The sequence below is a fragment of the Lepeophtheirus salmonis genome, chromosome 5 (assembly GCF_016086655.4).
Source record: "Lepeophtheirus salmonis chromosome 5, UVic_Lsal_1.4, whole genome shotgun sequence".
NCBI lineage: Eukaryota > Metazoa > Arthropoda > Copepoda > Siphonostomatoida > Caligidae > Lepeophtheirus > Lepeophtheirus salmonis.
The window spans coordinates 13,331,593-13,356,272 of record NC_052135.2 but is presented as its reverse complement, the minus strand read 5'-3'; the positions used below and the strand labels follow the sequence as shown (position 1 = coordinate 13,356,272).

General features: G+C 31.1%; 1 protein-coding gene across 1 annotated transcript in view; it reads left to right on the top strand.

Annotated features, from left to right (window-relative positions):
• The window catches only part of LOC121117075 (cell adhesion molecule Dscam1-like), a 219,158-nt gene that overhangs the window by 146,036 nt on the left and 48,442 nt on the right, over nt 1–24,680 (top strand). The window contains 4 exon segments of the mRNA XM_071888296.1: nt 2,116–2,295; nt 3,207–3,503; nt 13,234–13,365; nt 24,008–24,094. Coding sequence (XP_071744397.1) covers nt 2,116–2,295; nt 3,207–3,503; nt 13,234–13,365; nt 24,008–24,094 — 696 coding nt within the window.

Here is a 24,680-nt window from a genome sequence, read left to right as displayed (position 1 = left end):
ATTTCTTTTTATTTATCCATCTATCAGCCTTTTAAAAGATTATACTCGTTCAAGCATATACTCTGGTATATTAAAATTCATTCTTTTGATGTTTTCAAGCAATTTAATACTGGTATTGTAACTATATTACTATAGTCAGAACAAACTCAAACATTACTTTTTGCTGACCAGCTCAGTTTTGAATCTTTAGTGTATTTATATTCATTTGTTCATAACTAAGGTAGAATAAGCATTGAACCTTTTCTTTTTTTTTTCAAATTTCGGAATAGTTTTTTAGGCAAATTTTCTCATTAATATTGCTTACATTTAGTTGCGACCATTTTTAATACCAGCAAAAGGAGGTGCATAACCACCTTTCGTCGTTCTATTGTCATACAAACAGCTAAACGACTGTAAAAATCAATTCCAAGGATTATTTGGAAGCCTCTTTACAATTTACCTCTATCCATGATTAAATTTGGTATATTTGGAAGCCCGACTTCTTGCCAGAATCTAGAAAAACACTTTTATGTATTAAAATTCATCTTTACGAATTGATTATTATGGATTCAATTGTTTTTATTGCTTAAAATAAATATAATATTAAAAAGTGAAAGAATTAAGGTTGGTATTGAATTACAAACCTATTATTATTATTAAACATGACTAAATCATTTAGAACTAAACAACTTAGAAAAACAAACGAATTTTGTGTTAAAATTATAATAATAAAATTGAGTCTGACCTACAATTGTATTATTCGACACATTTTCTATCAACAAATTATTCTTACTAACCCTTTGGAGGCGCTGCAAATTGCTGCAAGTAGCACAAAGTTGATAGTCACAATAATAGAATGAGAAATTGATACATGTTATTTTAAAGAGGCCATATCAGAGCCAAATTAAGGTACTTAAATCAAATAAAGGTTCTAAACTATAGATAAAATCTTGGGTATCTTAACCCATCCCCAAAATTTGAATACAATGCCTATAACACAGGGGGGGGGAGGGAATTTTGTGCAAATGAATTGAAGACAATAACCGAATTTATCTAAGAGCTCAGAATTCAAAACTGAGCATAGTTTTTCTTTGAATCGTCGAAATTCTGAAATTTCTGGGATTATTGTAATTCGTGACTATAATTCATCTCCAATTTTGCATTTTGTATTTTTTAAGTGACATCATTTTGAAGTATTAAAACTATCTACTCATCGTGAATAGATTGCTTTATCGTAAGGATTCTGGTATATCATTCCCACAGAAGGAGTTTAAAATACTGTCTTGTGAGGTTTGGTAGTTTTCCTTGGATGAAATCTCCTCTCATCGTCCCTCGTGGGATTCGGAATCCGGATTCCAGCATTTCTTGAGATGGATGATCAAGTTAGAAGTGTCTCCTTTAATTGCATGTATCTTTCTTTTACGAGGCATGACGTCATGCAATTAAATATGATGATAATGTTGACTATTTGCTAGAACTCCTCCATAAAAAATAGGATACGAACGAAATTGAACTAGAAATTTTGGAGATGTATATTTTTTAAATATATCTTTTCTTAAATTATACATTGAATATTTTTCTATATTATAAGCTATGATATTCCTTATAACTATGTACTATAAATAAGTTAACCGTAAGGGTTTAAAAAAGAGTGTCGTTTTTCGTCATTTTTTAGCCTAAACATCGAAATATATCGTTGAGAAGAAGATATAGAATCATTATAAACACTTTATAATCATAAAAAATATTTTTACATAAGATTTATTAAATCTTACTTTTAATTTGGGGACTGTTTTAAGGGTAAAAAATGATTTTGAACGATAATAGTCCCGAATTACTATAACCCCAGATATTTGAGAATTCAGATGACTGAGAGAAAAACTCAGGTCAGTTTCGGATTCTCCGCTCAAAGATAAATTCCTTATTTGGCTTTAAATTCATTTTTACAAAATGAGGGTTCCCCTGTGTAATTAATCGAAATATGTCTATGAAATATCGGTCTGTATCTATGTATACATATGAAGTATCAATCTAGATTGGGATGTCGTCTGTTCAAGTTTTTATTATTTTGATAGACCACATATGTTTATATACGTTTGAATTTCCAATTAACTCATTTACTTTTTTCTTTCTCAGGAACCAAGGACTTCCTCGACTCTAGCATTCCTTCCATTCTATCCAATGGATATCACCAATTTGCGAACGGTACTTTCTACATATCATCTGCTGACAAAACCTCTGAAGGGATGTACACCTGTACAGCAGACAATGGTGTTCGTTCGGGAATCTCCAAAACCATCAATCTCACAGTCAACTGTAAGGATGTATAATCTATTTATTTTTAATCCTATTGAGCAATTATATTTATTTAATGGATTGAGCTAATTTACTCTCAAGACATTTCAATGCTTTATGCTAGCATATATCTGACTAAAGTATACAAATCTTATGTTATACAGTTTATTTAAATATAATACGAGTATTAAAACGCTGAGTAAAAAACTACTAACTATATGATAGCTGAAAAATGAATGTCGAATATTAAAAAATATTAATACACTGAATATAATCAACCAAGGGCAAAATAACACGTACATATAGCAGATAAACGCTGTAAAATCTGATTTTCACATAACTCTGCTCTCTAATTGCATAAAGCTTTTTATATGCCAACAAAATGTTTTTAAATATGGTTCTTAGATTGATTCTTAAAATCATTTTAATTGCTGTCATCATAATCATCAAAATTACTAAGTATTAGCCAACAGTGCTACTTGCATATAGCTTGTTATATGCAAGTGAAATGTTTGTGGGGATTGTTTGATCGGATTTTGTTTTAGAATAACTTTTTACCTCTAATTTTACTAATGCTAATACAAAGCTATAATTCTTTTGAGCAGCTCTTTGATTATGATACTATAAATTTTTCTACTTGCAAAGTTCATTGATTGCTTTGTGTTTATATGTATATATTTTTCATTCTTTAGACATATATAGTTAATCATTTATCAAATGTTTTATTTCCTCACCATTATTCCATCTTATTTCATTTAATTGATTATTTCCAAGAGAAAAGTTTTCTTCAGCATTAACTTTTTCGTTTTGTATGTAACGTACTTTTCTGATTGAGCAAGAGCCATTAAGAATTGACTTACATGCTCTTCTTAATCTTAGTTTAAGATATATGTATACGTAAATAATTAATTAATTTTTAACCTCATTTGTAGCTCCTCCGCGATTTCTTGAAGAGAAAGTCCATCTGGCAGTTCGTAAGGGAGAAAAAGGGATTCTCATTTGTGAAGTGGCTGGAGATGAGAACATTGATATCCTCTGGCGTCGAAATGGAATGCCCATATCTGAGGGTGAGGATGCGAGATATAGTATTGAGAACCATTATACTCTCTATGGATCCGTTTCTCGCTTTGTCATTTCTCCAATATTAGACCAGGATGCTGGTCCAGTTACTTGCGAGGCTGTGAATCAGTATGGTCGAGATCAAAAGGACTTTATTCTCTCTGTTGAAGGTAAGGGACTTTTCATTTATGAACCTACATTAAGTGTATAATTTTCACGAACAAAGAGTAGAGAGATAATGAGTTGTGAAATGATTATGTAATAGAGATCATTTTGGAAAACAAAGTTCGTTAAAATAAAACTTTTATATCTACTCTCTCTTTAAAATAATATAAAAGTTTACCTAAAAGTAAAAAAAAAAAGGAATTATGTTTCTTTTTATTTGAAAAATTATGTCTTTCTCGCAAAGCATTAAAAAGTTTTGTTTATAATTAAACAAAATTAAATGAATAAAACTGTTTTTCTCTTAAAGTCAGAGATAGTGTATATATATATATATATATTGTACAACCCCAGAGGTATTATATAGACAAATATTAGGTTGTTCTATAATGATTGAGACTACCCCAGTAAGACAAGAAAGTAAATTCAAAAGTTTGAAAAAAAACACTAAATCATATCATATAGTCTCCTCTAGCTCAGATAACGTTGTGGCAATGGTTCTCCAACTCCCATTACTGCCTGGAGAGCTCCTCTCCCTTCACAAACTTCATCACCTGCTGAACGCCGCGTGTGAGGTCTTTATGGTTAGAAAAATCGTAATCCCGGAGCAGGTGCTTCAGCTTATGGAAGATAAATCGGTCACAAAGATTGAGATCCGGACTGTAGGCACTCTAGTTGATCGTTTCGACCTTTCTCTGCGTTAAGAACTGCCGGATGTCGTTGGCTATGTGGGTGCGTGCATTGTCCTACATGAGCAGAAGTTCCTTTGGGTTTGTTTTGTTATTCTATAGGCTGTAAACACGCTTCTTTACGAGCCTATCAAAAAGTACGAGTGAAAATTGTGAGTCTCCATGTTCAGTGACAAATGAAGACACATTTCCAAATAGAGAAGTAGACATTAGCTATTTAGTCTCTGAATAAGTATGGAATATTTTTCCGCCATAAAATTCAGGAGGCAATCGATACAAGTCTAATTTTGAAGCTAACTCTTCTCCTTTCCCTTCAAACGAACCTGTCTCAATAATTTCGGAACAGTCTAATGCATACATACCATATTGATGTACGTTAGGGTGCCACTTAATGCTTGTGTAAATGTGTGAAAATAACTCTTTATATCATATCGGTGTATTTATGCATAAAATGAGAGATGTTCCCCAGCTGTTGCTACAAATTCCCAACCAACATATCAGATTTGAAGACACAAAAGAAGCTTAAATTTTGTTTCCATTCAGTTCTTGAACTTTTTTCAATCTTCAACATACGACTCCTAAATTTCCCAGTTTACTTGAAAATTGTCTTAGAAATTTGCTTGTGTATCTAAATATTTTTATTATCTCTTTGTTATCTCATTTTTTTTTTTTATACATAAAGTTTGTAATGAATTAGATAAGATCAGGAACAAAAGCTAGTTCATAAATTATGAAGAATAACAAGAGAGAAGAATTTACCTTTTTTAAATATTAAAGTCTGCATTATTATTTTTAAGGGCTTTCCTTAACCAAAACTTGGATCATAAATTATCTGGGATATAACTGTATGTTACAACTTCGGAGATTTTTGCGTTTACATTTTTTATGGACTAACTTTCTCAGTAGGCATTTTTTTTTATTAATTCATTTTAAAAATCCATTCAAAAAAAAGTATAAATTCTATAAGACTTTTTTTAAAGCAAAATAATACTTGAATAGAACTTAGTCCATTATCTAAGTTTGTAAAGCTAATTCTTAACCGTTACTTTTGAAAAAAGTTTTTGAAGGAGCCCATACGTTGGAGAAATAGGATATTATCTGATTTTGATACGAGGGATTGTTTTGATTTAACCATGCTTAAAAAAAATAACTTACGACAAATATGTGGGGATACAATGGGAGTACTAAAGATTGTTTATTTTGCAATTTCTATGTGGCTCGATTAACCTTTTGATTCTTACAAATGTTCTGATGCGTGACCACTTATTTGGAGGCATTTTTTTGGTCTGCATCTTTTCAGAAGGGCAGTTTTTGGTACAAATTCTTTTAGCTTGCTTCGTTGAGGTGCAGTATCATTTCGGAGCAATTAAAATAAATTTTAACTTAATTTCTGGTTAGATCTAAATATCATAACTGAGCAATGATTTATTCTATAAAACAATTCCAAGTAGAACAATATACTTGTATTATTATTAATTAACGGAAAGGAATTAAACATTTGGAATATTTGAACGAGATCTTGGGAATAATGTACCGTAAAATGTATGAAAATCAATATTCAAAAGAAAAAATTTGATTGCGCTGAAAATAACTACATGTAAAAGAATCGCCCTGCAAAGAAGCTGTGCAGAAAAAACTACTCCGAAAAGAGCACTACCGAAAAGAATCATGGGGAAGCGAATGGCCACTAAACTTATTATGCATGTATACATAATTACAGTTGTCAATCCTAAGAATTTTCGGTATGTCGAAAAAAAAAATCGACATAGTGACACTGGCAATTTGTGGAACGTTTAGAAGGAGAGTATCTCAGCTGTCATACAGTTTCATTAAGCACCCTACAAGTAGCGGCGTTTCGGAGGGGGGATTCAAATAAAAATATATTTCATAGGATAATGATCTTCAATTCATGAGAACAAAAAGGACTCATAACCAAATTATTAGGGTTACTCCACATCTTTCATGTGCACAGGCCCTCCTGGTTACTATGTACTAGAATAAACGGTCCGTGATCTTTAGGACTCATACCATTTGACTCCTTTTTTAACTGTTATAATAAAACAAACATAAATTAGATATCTATTTTACTAAATTTGTTAAAAACTTTTAGATGAGTCACGTCTCCTTCATTACCAAGTACACTGACTGATGTTTATATTGGAAAATTAAGAAAAGGACAAACAAGTATCAACAGGTTAATAAAAATACTGGGTGTAGAAAAAGTATTGAGATCTGCTTCTAAGTAGTCATAAAATAAAAAAATTTATTTTATAATATTTTTTACTATAACAATGCACATTAATTTTGAATCTGGCCACTATCCGCCTGAATGACAGCCTCCAACCGTCTCTGGAACCCCTTGCACACATTGGCAAAGTAGACATTTTTCATGATCCTCCACTGCTGGTTAACAGAGGCCTTAGGGGCATCAATATTTTGGTGGCAGACAATGCAGCCCTTCTTCTCAATTTGCCACCAAATGAAGTAATCCAGCAGTTGATTCAGATCTGGGCTCTGAGGGGCCGAATTATCTAGGACCAAAATTTCATGTTACTACCCATCCACTCTTGTACAATATTAGCAGTACGGGCCGGAAACGTGTCCTGCTAGAATACGTACGTGGCCTTGTTGTACTTCTTTATGGTCTATGTGATCCATGGGATCACATTTTCCTTCAACAACATCAAGTAATCTGCTGCTGGTAACAGGTATCCAACATGATGTCTGAGATGTTCCTCCTGGCTGGGTTTTAATTTCCTATGATGGCTTTTCTTGCCTCCATCGTGACATATGCTAATTTTATTAACAACATGTACAACAATCAAAAGCTTAGAATATAAGCTATTGAAAAATAATTTGAACTTTAAGATTTAATCAACAAAACCTATTCGAAACTATATTTTTAGAAGGTATCATTACTTTTTCTATAAACAGTAAGTGACGTCAATCCATGTACAATGTACTTTATTTGTCCAAAACAAAGTTATTTGAGTAAAATGTATTTCATAAAAAAAGTAATTTTAAAATTAAGGAATATTTATTTCTATAAAACCCGCCATTAATTGAAATTTGGACATAATTTATTTAAAAAAGTTACTAGAAGTTACAAAAGTTTCCAAAAAAAAGCTCATTATTTCATCTCAAAAGAGAAAACGAAGGGCTTTCAATGCGGTCGAGCAAATCGTAAAACAAATGTATACGTGAATGATATGAACGTTTTATGCAAGAACCTTAAGGAGTCGAAGGTTGAATATTTTTATTCAATTAAGTATGTAACTTTTACAATTACATTTCAAAATGACCCCCATTAACCGCAACCATGACCTCTACCCTAAGTCTGAAGGTGGAATATACTCTGGCAACATACTCCTTCTACATTTTACACATCTTCAACAGAGGCCTTGAGAACTTCAAAATTTGCATGATAAGTGTGTCCAGCTTTTCTCTCCACATTGCCCTAGATCCCATAGTCCAATAGTGAACAATCTAGAAAAGAAGGCGGCCACATTGACCAAAGCCCAAAATCGTCCAAATTCATATCACACCAGTTTTGAGTTTAAGCAGCCTTGTGGGCTGGTGCTGAATCTTGTTGCCAATCATAGCCATCCTGAGGATAGGTTTGGTCCAACCAAGGCTTTACGACATGATTCATGACCTTCAAACAGTTACGGAGACATTGCCTTACCATCAGATGCCACAACACCCAACATCATGTCCCCGGAAAGGTGTTTTGTCCTATTGATAGGGGGAACCTCTTTGGGACTTGTAGCCAAATAACAATTGTTTTGTGCATTCCTGGCCTGGTCAACAGTACAAAATTTATCATCACTCAAGATACGCACAATGTTAGAATTTTTCTTTGTCCAGTTCAGAAGTATTTTTGCTTTGGTCACTCTCATTGCCATGATGGTCTTGGTAATGCATTATCTTGTAGCTTTTGAGCCCTAAGTCCCTTACTACATTAACTGTAGTCGTCTTGGACAACCCTCTGGCCTTTCTCATTGATATTTCGGGGTTCTCATGGATTCTGGAATTGATATCCGCCAACTTAGGTTCTGTCTGCTTCCTATTTAGTCTACCACTACCTTTTTTCTTCTGAAGGGCATTACCGGACTTGACCATAGCCTTGAATTAATAAATAAAAGTTCTAGTGCACTTCCTTTTGTACATGATCTTTGAGATTGACAAATAGGCTCCTAGAAGGACAGCAACTCTTTCCCTCTTTGCCTCAATATCTGTAGACTGAAGCTAGATATCAATAAAATTATAAAAAACTAAATCAAGACCTTTACTTTTTTCAAAAGTTAAAATTAAGGATGACCAACCTTGTTGCTAAAAAATAATAAAAATACTTGTCAAAAACTCGAAACTTAATTTTTCTGACTATTTGAACTTAAATGAAGCTGGTGAACATGTCCATTGGCCGAAATAGACAAAAACAGGGCATTGTTCAGCTAAATTCTTGTTTTCTAATATAATAAAATAACATTACTTTTGCAAGCTTCATACGGGAGTACTTCTCACCCAAATGCATAACTAACACAAAAAAGTAGACTGACTTTGGGCAGGAGTTAATCATTAACAAGGCTTTAAGATAATATTCTAAAAGCTACGTTTATTTTCGGTTAAAAATATGTTAATGTTGAAGTTGTAATTTTTATGGTTCTAGTGCAAGATGCACATATCCGTCAAGTATACATTCGTAGACAATTTGCTCGACCATACTGTATAAGGCTGGCTATAGCTAATGATACTCTCGATTGGCAATCTTTGAAAAACAAAAAACACTTTTCAGATAGCAATCTTCAAACTGACACGCGTAAAAATGCTTAGGATATATTAGTCTATACATAATATTGTTTCATTTTAGAAATCACAATTACGACCTGCTAGTGTAAAGAAGTAAGACCCTAAAAATATTTTCTACCCTATCTGCTTTCTAAAATGTTCGAGATGTAGGGTATGATACTTTTTTATATGGTATGCAGAATAATATAAAATCCATTTAATGAATTGATTTATTACTAATTATATAGCATAAATATGTGAATTGGTGTTGGAGACATGAATCTTTTCCTTACTAATTATATAATACTTAACCCATGTTTTTCCTTGGGAAACCTTTGTGTGTTTGTGTGCGTAATTTATGATATATGTATTTATAATTAATAGGTTGGTTGTTTGACTTATATAATTTTTGTATCCCTAAAGAGAAGAAAGCAAAGGTAGACCTACTTATGTAGGTATAAACAAAGAATCCTTGAGGGAAAACAAAGTGTAAAGACATTAATTAAATAAATCCAAAAATAATTAAAAAACAACCAGCTTTTTCTTTTTTCATTTTTAATCACTACCTACATACAAACATTAAACATTGAAAATAAAGGAAAAGAGATGAAAAAGGGCAGGATTTTTGTTTGTGACATTAATCGCATTTGAAAATTAATCCAAGAAGAAGAAAAGAGAAAGGATAAGATAAGTAGGATGTAGGTACATTGTACCATCATAAATACTTGAAATACGTTTCAAGTGTATATCCTTTTCAATATTATGATGAGATATCTAATTCAAGATGTCTTAAGGAATAAAAAATGTTCAACTATCAGGTTTACTTTATCAGAGTAATAAATATAATATAAAAAGTTATTTTAATTATTTATGGCATTCATTGCATGACTGTTTTAATTCGACTCAGTACAAATAGTCAAATATCCCTCATTAGGTTAAAAAAATGATGTGTATAGTATTTTCTCATTTTTAGATAATATCAACTTTACATGGACAGCTGTTTGTGAGTTATTGTTCTAGATGTGAAACCGCTTTTTCATTTTCCAAAACAATTGTAATTTTACTCTTTTTCTCATAGGAAAAAGAGTAATGTTAAAGCTAAGCAATTGCTTGAAAGGTGTTATGAGGACTCCGCTACTTAAAGTGAATAAAGAAAATAATAATCTAAAAATAAGTAATTTTCAATATTAAACCCCGGACTTTTCAGCCGATCTGTCATATCATCAATAACTGAATTTGGAAGCTAAGGCCAAGCCCAATTTTACCATGAGCACTACCTATGCCAAGATACATTTAGATGGTCCTCTCCTTTAGTTTTTTAATTTTTTTAATTATATTTTGAGGCTGGCTGGGTTTTTAGATTTTTTTTTTTTTTTTAAATATCCAAAAATTAATTTTTGGATATTTAAAAATCCACAATCGTTCACAAAACAATAAATTCGAAAACGCTTGAGTATTCTGAAAATGTTAAATTTTTTGAAGAAAAATTTACAAAATCTACAGTTGTTCACAAAAAATAAAAAATTTAGGAAAAAAAATCAAAAATCCTCAGCAGTTCTCAGAAAAATAAATATTTTGAAAAAAATTTTGAAAAAAAAATTAAATTTTTTGAAAAGCATTTGATAAATTTAATTAAATTTCAAATATTCAATTTTCTAGTAAAATGCAAAAATTCCTTAATTTGGGAGGGTTTTTGTCATAACTTAGAAAAGTAATTAATAGTAATCAAAAGAATAAATAGGAATCGGAATCGCAAATTATATGTTATATTTACAATGTTGATCCCGATTCTCCAATTCCTATTAATCTACCCATCACTAGTATAGAAATCTATTTCATGCCATCCATAACCTTAACTCAATTTTGGGATGATGTAATATTAATAATATATATTTTCTATTAACTACCACTTCAAATACAGATACAACTTTAATGGTATTAAAAACTACTTTTTGGATAATTATGAATGTATCCCTGTACCTATTTTGTGTATATATGTACCTAAATACCTCTATTACGTCTGCATTAGATGAATAAATACATACTCCTGATTATGATTAAAACTTTTTTTATACTTTGTATCTTGGTAAGTATAAATATACCTATATGTACAAAAAATAAATTTTATGCATTTTTTTTTAGAAATCGGTTTTATATTTTGCAACAAATATTGGTAGGGAGAGAAAAAAAGAGATAAATTACTCTACACCAGGGGCTCTCAACCTTTTTTTTAGTGATGTACTACTTGTAAAAGATTTATTTAACCAAAGTACAAGCACAAATCATTTATAGATTCAATGACAGAAAAAATCCAGAAATAAAACATTTCAAAATTAATATTTTTGGAAAAAATTTCAGAATATTAAATTTTTTTGAAAGAAAATTATAGAATCCATGTTTATTATCTAAAAATTTAATTTCTTTGAAAAAAATTACAAAATCCACTTCTATTGTCAAAAAAACAATTTTTTTTGGAAAAAAAAATTCAAAATCTACAGTTTTTTGGAAGAAAACTTCAAAAAATTTCAAACATACATTGAAAATTAAATTATTTGCAAAAAAATTCAAAAATCTATATCTATTCTCAAAAAATTAACTTTTTTTGAACGAAAAAAATTAAATTTTACAACTGCTCACAAAAAGTATATGTAAAATACACAAATTTTTTGAAAAAAATTATAAATAAGAAATTTTTTGGAAAAAATTATATTAAATTTTTAGAAAAAAAAAAATCAAATATTACATTTTCTAGTAAAAAACATAAATTTCTTAATTGGGAGGGGGCTACAGCCCCTACAGCCCACTCACTGCGGATGTGTAAAATATTCTTTCAAAATCTCAAGTGCTTGGTGTTCCTTCAAGTACCCCAAGGGGTGCATGTACCCTTATTTGAGAACCATTGCTCTACACAACAAAAAAGTATTTATGGAGAAAATCCCTAAGTAATATTTTACTTTATATACCGTGTGTTCAATAAGTAAGATGTATTTCAGAATAAAATATTCATTTATTCCTCACTACTTATGTTGTCCTCTTCAAAGTAGCCCCACTCAGGTACAGTACACTTGTGCGAACGCTTTTTCTAATCCTCGAAACACTTTTTGGTATAGCCTTGAGCTCTTCTGTATCTCCTTAATCCTTGCAAATCTCCGTCCTTTCATAGGTCTCTTAAGTCACATAGGCCCAAATCCAGTGAATATGGTGGCTGAGGCATGATTATGGTGATGTTTTTGCCAAAAAATGCTGCAACCTTTGGTCAAAATTAAGGAGTTTTGGGAACAAACTTGGCTACTCTCGTCTCATGCTCAAAACTTTCGAAAAAAAATTATAGCACGAGCCAACCGATATGTCAATATCCTCAGCAACTTCTCTGGTAGTGATTTCACAGTTTTCATCTGTTGTTGACATATTTGGGAGTCCAAAGCGAGGCTCCTCATTGGCATCTTCTCGGCCATCTTTGGAAGAGTTTGCACCTACTATAAACATTTATTTTAAACTCAGAACAGTTTCGCCGTATGACATTGTCAACATTTCAAGTGTTTGGGAGCACTCAATTTCATTTATTACACAAAATTTGATGCAAATTCTTTGATCCAGATTTTTCAATAGAAAAAAATCGCCGAACATACTTCTAATCGTTATGGCTCTCACAAAACAAACTTAACAGATAATATAGTTGAAACAGTAAATGTACGTTTATTGCGAGTGCACTAACATAAAAAAATAGAGCATACCAAATGTACGTTGCCCGGGGAATTTGAAAAGTCACCCTACTTTTTGAACACACTTCGTACATACATACAACCATACAGTTCATAGACATATTTGATAAAAATTTTAGAGTTATTATTCAAATTTGGGGGGATGATTTAAGATACCCAAATCGGTTGGGTATAGTTAAAAACCTTCATTTGATTTAAAAGACTTATATTGTCCCTAATATGATCCCTTTCAAGTAACATTCATTAATTTATCATTAATTTGTATTTTGACGAACAATTTTGCTACTTTAAGTATTTCATTTTACGACACACCCAAGAATTACTTGTTAATAGAAATTGACAATATTGTGTAGAATAATACAAATATAAGCCACACTCAATTTTGATAAAAATCTTTCAAACTTGCTTTTATGTAGATGGGTCATTTATGTATACAGTTATAATATTGCTTCATTATTGTGTAACATTAATGATTAATTAATTATTACGAATAAGTATGGAGATATGATTAAATGTCTTTTTGTTTCTTTTTTATGTAGATATTCCATCTTCCCCGCGTGGTGTTCGTATATCCAATGTTGGAAGTCGTTCTTTAGAAATTGGTTGGGAGATCCCTCATGATGGAAATTCACATATCTTGAACTACCTCGTTGAATATAGTAATTTACCCGGTAAGTTTTTTCTCTTTTTTTTCCGGCTATAATTTCAGTTATGCAATAATTTAAAAAAAAGGAAATTTAAAAGGAAGGAGGGGGGATTTGACTAACACACCTCGTAGTCACTTGCCTAGGGCACAATTTGAAAATAAACTATTATTAAATAAGTAAGAAAACTATGGCTTCCACAAATACGTTCTTTTAGCCGGCCAAAAAACCTGTATCAAATGTTAAAACTTTATTTTGTCTCCTTCCCTTTCTCTCGAAAGAGAAAGAAAATGACCCTAAATTAACTGGCAGTGAGCAGGGTCTAGTTAAAGGATTTTCTTTTACGGGGTGTAGAAATATTTTTGTCTAATTTTTCGACAGACATCTTACTTTTTCAGACTCTCATATAAGTTATCTTTATCGGAAGATTAGATATGCAGGGGTTGTGGTTGAGGGGCAAATGTTTGCTTTTTCCAATAAAATTTAATTCCCAGAATTTTTTTTTTTTAATAATTTAATATTTGAAATTTTTTTCTAAGAAATTTAATTTTTTTTTTAACAACTTTGGATTTTTGAAATTTTTTCCCAAAAATTTAACATTGAAATTTAATTTTTAAAATTTTTTCCAAAAAATATAATTTTATGTTTTAACAGCCAGACATTTTTGATTTTGTTTTCCAAAAAACTTAACTTTTTGTGAAAAGCTCCAGAATTTTTAAATTTTTTTCAAAAATTTAATATTTAATTTTTTTTTTTGAAAAAAATTAATTTTAAGCAAACAGATGTTAATTTATGAACTTTTTTTTTTTTTTAATTATATTTTTAAAAAAAATAATTTTTTGTGAATAGCAATTGATTTTTTAATTTTTTTTTTTTTTTTTTTTAATTTAATTTTTTTTTTTTTTAAAAAAAAAAATTCCAAAAACCAAGTGCCTCACCAAAATATAATCCTGAAGACTTTCCTACTTATTCACTACTCTGTATGTTCTGAATTCCATGACTTTCATAGAAATTGGAACAGGAGGCAGATATGGCTAGCGCCTCCCTTTCAATTTTTATTTTAAATAACATTAAAAACCGTTATTTTTTTCTTAATTGCTAAAAACTGTTTTTATTGCCTATGTATGTATCTACCTCTTTTTCTGTATTCTTATTTAAGAGATGATGATAATCATTATCTTTGTAAGACATAATAATTTGTTTTCTAAAAACTACATGATATGTTATTTGTATGTAAATAATAACGATTTTGATCATTTTAATAATATTGATTTTATAAATTTTTTAATGATTATACGGGGTAGACAACGTAAATCCGGAATAACTTTAACGGCTAATTATCAGACTTGCACAAGAAATAGAAAGATTCTTTTTATTCATTTGAAAGCCACAGAAAATGTAAAAAAAATATTCATAATGAAAGCGCTCGTTCTCAATCGAGATCTTTACATGGCGCCTAACATGATCTTGCTACCTCGTGCCGATCCAGGACCTTTAGTATCCTTACAATTGAGGTCTTTAAGGCCTTGACTAAGCCGTGTAAGATTGTTCTTGAAGAGGATCCTCTTCACCCTCCCCCACAGGTAAAAATCGCATAGATTGAGATGCAGGATGTTGGCTGGCAAATATTAAATATTTGTCCTAAGAACTCTTGGACAATCTTGCCCTTATGAGCAGTTGCTGAGTCTTGCTGGAATGTAAATGGAATTCCCATGAGGGACCTCATTCATCCAGAGGATCCTTGTAGACCTCCTTGTTCACCTTCTGGCCCTCTTGGAAGAAGTGGGGGGCATAACATGTCCCTCCGTGTGGATGATCACTAGGACCATAACCGAAGCAGGATTCTTTGCTTTCCTACTGGTTGGACTTCATCAGGTTCCAGACAGATCCATCTATCTTTTTTACGGTTATGCTTGGCGTCAATGATGAAGATTTTGACGCCTGACAAAAAAACGCACGTAACTACCATTTGGTTCATAAGAATCTTGCCTTTGCTCATTCTGGCTCCCTTATTCTGCTCTGTTAGAAGAAGCTTTGAAGCTCTGTCCCTAAACGAGTAAAAAGGTCAATCCTGATGGTATTTGTGAGGGTCCCTTTGCTTATGTTGCGGTCCTTATCTGGATGAGTGGCAAATGAGCTCTCTCAGTCTTTCCCTCCTCATTAAAGGCCTTAATCACGTCATAAACTGTTGATTTTGGATATTTGAAGAAGGAAATTATCTTTTGTGCGGAGTGTCCCACGCGGCAAGCTTTGATGATGAAAATTATTCATGATTGTTTCCATGCCTGGGCGACGAGATACTAAAAAACTGTATATAAATTGGATAGCTAACACATGTAGCTTGTCGCAAGTTATGACATTTTAAAGATTATTCCGGATTTACCTTGTCCACCTTGTATATATTAAGGGAGTCGTAAATGAGGAAAATAATTGAAGTATTTAATTACCTACCTTTTCATCCTCTTATTACTATTACTGCTACTACGATTATTATTTTCGCTATACTTTTCTGAAAGTAAAGTGAAATGACTCCTTATAATTTTTGAGTAAAATTACTTTTCCTATGCATTTTTTCTCTTCATTTAATTACTCCTCTCTTTAAAAAAAGAATTATACATGCATGAACGAACACAGGAGTAAAGACACATACCTACATATGGCCTATGGGCAATGAATGTACATTGTATATAAACATCTACTACCTACATGTGTATATAGGAATTGAATTGCTCCATTAAATTATTTATCTTTCTTTCATTTATTTTTATTTTTACCGACTTTGTCGGTTCGGGTTCTAGTGGTTCAAGAACCAGAACCGCTTGAACCGCTAGACTAATAAGGACACAACCTTGTGTTTATTGGAACAACGAACTCTTTTTCAGATCTTTCTCCTCAACATTGAAAATTTTTTACGTGAAGTTGGGATTTACTTCTCTAGTGCTAGTAAGAAACTGGATTTTTTTTTTTGGCTCACAATAAAAGTCAAATGGTTGGCAGATTTTTAGTTTGTTTACGCTACAAAGTGTACACCCTGAACTTTCTCGATGTTATGTGTTATGTGGGCTATGACACATTAATTTAGTGTCACTTTGCAAAATCTCACATGTTGTATATTTATGCATAATTATTACTAAGTTAATTATTTTGAATAAAATTAAAAAGATATTTAATATCAAATTCTAAGAAATTATTAAAAACTGCAAACACAAATACAAAAGTAGTTTTTTTAAACAATATTTTTAGTACTTCCGTCATACGAAAATATATATACATAAATCCTTCTTAATATCCACTAAGCATCCAATGTATAACTGACCATTCATTTATTTACTTTGACTTTTTTATAGAAAATGCACTGAGCGTTACACACGCTCGTTGCTACATTGTTATTTTTTAGATCAAGTAGCACTGATGCATAAAACATGTCCTTTTGTTATGTAAAAGAAAATGAAAGTGGCAATCCTAACAATTGGGAGAGCAGATTAGCGGTCCTGACATTGTATTAGATTAGCTGTCAAGCAGCCGTAAGAAAAATGAAATAAACACAAATCTCACTCAGTATAAAACAAGGACATATAGGCTGGAATTACTCAGATGTTGGTCCTTAATTATTAACTTTGCAATTTGCCAGGGCATTATAAAAATGCCAGCTCGATTCGGCAAATTGAAAAATGCAGAGTGTCATAGAAAGATATAGGAAACCGCCAGCAAATATATACCTGCTGACAGCCCGTCCTAATTATCCTTAATAAGCAGACTGTGAAAAACATTATCCGGGTGCCAAAACATACTACAGATATTTGCTGTCGTATGCAGACCCGTTGAAGGGCAGTTCTAAAAATCCTAAACTAACAAAAGCTCCACAGGTTTTAAAGGACATCGGCGGGACAGCATAGCATGATATAGGAAACCGCAGCCCAATGTTAATATATGAACGGAAAATTATAAAACCCAAGCGGGCAGGCTATAAAAGGAACACCAGGATTGCAAAACATGATAAAGACAACTGCCGCCATATATAAGCCTGTTTAGGAGCTTTTCTTAATATACTCAATTAACCCCTGGTCAACGGTTCGAAATGGCATCGGTGGGGCCCGAAAACACGATATATATGTATACGTCTGTGTGCAGACACGTTTAAGGTGCCTTATAAATGTCCAAAATGACCCATAGGCCAACAAATTTTAAAAGGAATCGACTTAATCACTTAATATTATACAGAGAACCACAACCCAGTGTATACTTGCTGAGGAAGCATTATAAATATTCAAAATAAAATCCTGGTTCAAGGGACAAAAAAGCAACGGCGGGGCGCATAACATTATAAAGACAACTCATACTATATGTAAATCCTTTAAAAGACCATGATAAATGTCTAAAATGAAACCAAGCCCAATGAACATTTCATACGTAGATTAGGGATTCCTGAAAATTTGAAATACGCAGTAAGTTATTTGTTTTTCTTTGCAGTTCTTTAAAATAAAGTTTGCGGTGTCTAATTTTATCATGTTATGGTACCCCTCGATTGACTTAGCAACCCGTAGATTTGCTCTGTTGAATATTTCACAAATTGCCCAATAAAAGCATTCAATTTACCTAATGACTGGGCAATTTTCGAAATGCCCGATTTTCTACATTGCCCGTAATATATGTATACATATATTTAAAAATCGCTGGGCCAGAGTTTTAAATTTTGATATAGACATATTATACTTACTTATAATATGTTGTATGCATGTCTTGTATGCTGATCTAACTCAAAAGATGTGTCACTAATGTGTCATCCATCACCACATCATTCTTTGAGTCAGATAATCTTCAAACTGATAGACTCGGAAGACCTTTAAAACTATTAAAGTCCAAAGATTGTTATAGGTATATTTTGAATAATTAGTTTGCATGAATATTTTAAAAATTTTATCCATTTAAAGGAAGTTAATTGCCCCCAGTCAACTGCGTCATGCCTTATGTCATTAATGTATAGCTAACATTCCTTGATATCCTAATCAATTTCTAGAAATTAGAATATGGAGTCCATATTTGAAAGAAATAAGTAATTAAAATATTGGGCCGTTCTAGTTTATGTAGTATCAAAATCGGAAATTTCTTTATTTTTGTTATAATTAATCTAAATTGATAATATGACTCAGTGTTGGTTTTGTCTTGACAAGAGATCCACTTTTTTTTTACTGTATCATAATTCCTGTGCACACATCAAAGATCATTTTCAATAGAAGAAAATCCTTTTTTCATATTTAAGTTGTATATTTGCAGTAACATTAATATACAATATTCATTCAGAAACAATGACTTCTCCAAATACAAAGAAAGTACCAAATCTGCTGATTCACGTCCAGATGAATATCAAATAAGTAATGCCTATAGGGGAAAGAGTGAGACTAGTTGATTCACTCTTCTCTTTTAAGAATATTAATCAGCTTTTAGATGTGATATTGAGAGTTGATTTATTTTTTCAAGACTAGGGTTCCAGGAATGAGTCTTATATCCTCTCTATAGGTCACTGGCATCCTTCTTCGGATTTGAAGATAGGTGGCTGTGCCGTAGTTAACAAAGTTAATATATTGGACGTTGAATGGAAAAGGAATGAACCCGCTACTTCTAATTGGATAAAAGTCAACTGGAGGAGATTTAATCTTCAAAGGAGAGTTGCTTTTTATAATACCAAATTGATTCCTCAGATTATATATATATATATTGCTACTGATGTCCCTTCTGTAGGTGAATAGTCATTAATGGAGTAAGATAAATAGCTTGGTATATTGTTCGATAAACATTACATCCCCGTTCTACAGAGAACATTGTCTCAATTAAGAGGAGGACTTGTCTTAGTAGCTAATGTTTTACCAAAAATCTATCTCAAAAATTTTAAAGATATAATTGCTAAGCCTCGCCAGGAATGGAGCAAGTTTTTTATACGCACCTAATGATTTTAATCATTTAATGTTTGGCACTGACCTTTCATATAATCGCATTCTCTATCTATCAAAGGAATGGGCAACCGCTCAGAGAATCATCTGGGAAAATACTCCTTGTTTTAATTCAAATAACACGATCGACATCATTCGTCAAAACCTGAACAAAAAACCTTTTTTTAAGAATCTTCGACACCCAAGTGAGCTTGAAAAAATCGCTAGGGACGAAAATGTTCTTAATCTCCATGACCTAAAACGCAACCCAATTTTTGATACAGGTAAATTCTTCTTCCCTTTACAAAGAATGGCTGTATATCATCTCCCACTGACTCTTGGTGCCTAAAATTAATAAACAGAATTACTCTTTTCAATGAGGCTAAGGAAATACTCGTTCATTTTATATCTCTTCCCAACCTTGATAAATCCTGCAGATTGTAGATTGTACAACCTTTGAAGATAAATGATGGAAGGAAATTTACGGCTCAATTCTTGATAACGGCAAATTCGTGAAAGTTTTCAAGGCCTTGCAACGACTGTGGACGAACTTTTAACAATAGTATCCATGTTTCTGTTGACTGTCCAGTTCTTTCAATAATTAAGGAGTGTGTTGTGCTTAATCAAATATTTATCGATAACTATTAGGCAATTAAAAGATATATTCTGTTTGGTGTTTCCTCTCGAAGAACAGAAATTTCTCAAGAACAAAAGGCAATAAACGCGTCTCTTAGTAATTATAAATCATTTATAGCGCAGAACATTGCTGTATACCGGTTTGTTCATCTTAATGATATAAGATATATACTTATAGCCGCTGCTGCAAGGTATGCTACATTCTCTTTCAAGATATCAACCCCCAATGGGGCTACGTGGAATTATGCATCGGATTTAATAATATACTTCCCACAGATTTCCGTACGATATGAAAAGACTAATTTAGACAGTTAATTATTCGACAAAATAAAAAACACATTAGTGGATGATATTATCCTTTAGAGGGTGTTTTATGCTATTATGTATTGTTTTATATTTTTGTGTTGTATTATTGAAGTTTTGATTGCTTTTGTTTTTATTTTTTTCAATGAGCATTTTACTTAATTTTTGTAATGAATAATGAAGTTATATTTAAGAATATTAATTTTAAACTATAATGTTTAATTATGTTTTTTATATGAACGAAAATATTCTTGAAATAAAAACCTTGCTGGTGAGGGAAAAAAAAATGAATAAATAAAAACAACATGCAACTTTTGGCCCCAATTTCAAACCATGCTATAATAATACTATAGTATCTCCTTTAACTATAATCTCAATTTAAATGTTAGTAATTTTTTGAGCCAACTTTCCTCATAAAAATAGAATTTATTGGCAATAGAAAGAAACAAAGTTTAATAATTTTTGTTAAATTTAGATATTAAATAATCTAAAGAGCTAATTAGTGTATAAATGTTATATATATATAAAAAATGATAAATTTAACATAAGCTTATTAAACTTAACATAACTAGACTGATACCACAAATTAGTAAATAGGAGTACATGAGTTTTATATAATTCTTTGAAGCCTTTTGGCTTTCGAATTTTTTTATTTTGTCTTATTTTTTTGTTGTTGCCCCTCTCCGTGACTTTGATCAATATCATATATCTGAATACTTAACCGATGAACTCTATTAAATTATCAAACTAACTAAAAAGAGTTAGATTTTCAAAAAAAGAATAGGGATGAGACATGATTGTTGAATGCAAAGGAGAATAGAATGTTAGTTTTGTATCTACAAAAACCCCATCCATAATAATAATGCGAGTCAAAAGATGTTCATAGTGCAAGTAGAAAATTTTATACCGATCAGTAGGATTCTAAATTGTAAACATTTTTGCTATATGAAAACACGGATATTAATATGGTAAACCTGACTATTTCAAGAATGTTTGAGAGTAATTCTTATCGATGTCCATGTTTATTTAATTATCCCACTCCCCTCTTCACTGCTGCTTGTACATAGGCTAATAAAAGCGTAATGAGAGCTAAACATACTTCAAACGTTGATTTTCGGTTTCTTTTTTTAACTTTAAAATGTTTCCGATTAGTATGCATAGCAGGGGCTTACGTAATATTATATTTTAGGAGAGGGGCTTTTTATTAGATTTTTTTTTAATCCGAAAATTAAAATTTTTGAAAAAATTTTAAAAATTAAATATTTTTTTTTTTTTAATTTCAAAGCTACACAAAAAAAAATTCAAAAATTCAGATCTATTCTCAAAAATTAAATTTTTGGAAAAAAATTAAAAAATCCACAGCTGTTCTCAAAAAAATTCAAAAATAAAATTTCAAGTATTACATTTTTGGAGAAACATTTCAAAAATCCATAGCTATTCATCCAATGTTAAATTTTTTGGAAAAAAAAATTTGAAAAATTTATTTTAATTTTGTAATATAAAGTAAAAATTATATGATTGGGAGGGGAGGGAGGGTCTACAGAAACTAATTAGAGTTGATTGTGGGAGGGGGAAGGGGGGATATGTTTACATAAGTATCTACAAAATTACTGCATAGTGCCTACCTATAGAAGGCGGCACTAAAAATGTATTTTAAATTACATGAGTAAACAAATAATAGTTTATTTACTTATTTAATTTTTGGCCGTGTGTTCTTCGTTTTGTCTCGTTATATGAACATTCGACGGTTTGATTTTCAAATTTTTTGAATTTTTTATTACGGAAAAGACGTCATATGGTATGAAAAAATAAATATGCAAAATTTACTTTTTCCAGGATGTCATCTTTAGACAAAACATCTTTTTCAAAGTTTGAAAGGAGACAAAATTTCTTTATTTCGTCAATAAAGATAAAATACAGCATTAATCATTATTTTGCATTAATTAATTATGATAGACTTTATTCTAACTTTTAAAAAATATTCTTAAACTTTTTTTTTTTTTTCTAAAGCTTAAAATTAATCTTTCCTTTCTGAAAATGTAAAAAAAAAATATGCGTGTTATCCACGGATCATCAAATTTTTCTAACTTTTTTTCTTCCATATGAGAATTATATAAGAAAAACCTTGCTAAATAGTTTTTATAGGTTAATAAAATGTCTCTCAAAATTATTTAATGCAAAATAATTAAAAAAATTATTTTTAGTATCTTTATTTACTAAGTAAATAGTTTTTGTCTTTTTACATATTTGATGGAGATGAGCGACCTAAAGATGCCTTTGTGGGACATTGCAATTTGGCATTGGTAATTTTGATGACATATGACAACTTTTCGATTTCGAAAAAAGTTGAAAATCAAACCGGTCTAACGCACATATTAGTATAGTGTTTCTGTCTGATAGACTGGACTGAGACTGTTATTATTTTTAGTTGACACAACTAATTTGGCCCTTAAAATAGTTCGTTCTGGACAGATCTTTAAGAAAAAGTCGTTTTTTAATCGGCCACAAAGAAAAATTGGATATGGATTGGTATCATTTAAAACTGGTTCTTGGATGATTCTATACCAGGGTCGTTTGAAAAGTCCATGCAAAGTCTGAGAGATTATATTTAATTAGTAGCATCTCTTGAAGGAACACACACCAAGTTTCAGCCAGATCGGTCTATTTCTTTCTCTTTTGTATTCCTTTGTATGGAGGAATCGGCAGGAGAGATTATGGAGACTGTCTTTTGGAATTGCAAGGAATAATTCTCATTGGCTATCTGGAAAAGAGTAAAACTATTACAGGTACATATTATTCATCGATATTGGGTAGTTTGAAAACTGAGCTACAAGAAAAACGCCCAAGCACACACCTCAGCAGTTGTGGTTACAAAATTAATGGAAATAGGGTTCCTGCAATGTCACTCTTCAATCACCATATTATGGATTTTATCAATGATTTCTGTTCTGGAGTAATAACCTCAACAGGACATCCAGAACATTTTACCCATATGACCACTCCAAAAATTTTGAAACTAATTATACACTGTTCTTATCGAAGGTGCAGAGCCCCCATAATGTTTATCAAGCTTCTTCTTAGTCTCTTGAGGGGTTTGTTTTTTATAAAGTATCGTTTAATCAAGAAAGAAATAGACCGATCTGGCTAAAATTTGGTGTGTGTTCTTTCAAGAGATGCTACTAACTAAACATAACCTCGATATGTGTCGCTAGTACCATTTCTTGGACTTTGCACAGAATTTTCAAACGACCCTCGTAGATCCATTATTAATGACGTCCATTGTGTTTCAAAATTGTGAATATCACAAGTTAAATGTTTTGCATAAATCATATTTGTACAGCTCATAAATTATGATAATTGAGAAAATCGGTTTATATATTGAGACCGAAAAAATCGATCAACAAATTTGAAAAGGAATCAATTACGGTGTACAGTCCATGATTGTCGTCTGGACTGAAATATTGGTACATATCGGACTGGAAAAAATCACTTAAAATCGAACTAGAAAAAATCGGTCAGCAATAGTTAATATGTACACATCAATTATTTTGTTTGTTTTGATGCTTTAAAAAGAAAGAAATGATTAATGCTTTTATAATTAAAGTTTTGTATAAAAGCAAGCCTGTTCTTGATGAAAGATCAAATGTTGTATAACTATATACGAGTAGTACATACTCGTAGACACAACAGGATCAAAACCTTGTAATTATCCATGTCCGTACATAAATTAAAGCATTTGTTTACCTAATTAAGTATCTTCTATTTTTATCATTCATTAATCATGTATACATGTTATGTTGCAGATGAAAGAGACAAAGGTGAGAAGCAAAGGCGTAAAATGACTGCACCAGGAGATGCTGTTAATTTGATTATTCAAAATCTAAGACCAGGTAACTATCACTTTTTTTTTATCATTTTACTATATAATTAAAAACGTAGTATTATATATTAGTATTACGATAGAGGTTGGGTAACTTTTTTTTAGTATTACCCCAAAAGAATTAATTTCCCCCAAACTAGAGCAGGGACGTCAGCAGAATTATATTTTGAGGGAGGGCTTGGTTTTTTGAATTTTTTGATAAACAATCAAAAAATTAAAAAATTTTGTAACAGAATTTCAAAATTTCATTTCTTTTTGGAACAAAATCTCAAAAATTTACAGTTATTTACAAAAACATATATTATAGGGAAAAAATTCAAAAATCCATAGCTATTTACAAAAATTAAATTTTGATCTCATATCTCGGGTAAAATTTTTTCATCCTGATCAAAAAAGTTTAAAGTAAAAAGCAAAACTCATATTTTTTTTATTTTCTTTTTATTATTATTTTTTTGTAGTAAGGGCTCCAGCCCACCTCCTACTGGTGTAGTGGCCTGTTGTATATTTAGTCATTTCATTTATCACTAGGAAGTAGTAATCCCTTTACCCCCAAAAATTTCTGAATTACTCCATTTACAAGTTTTGCCCATTGATAA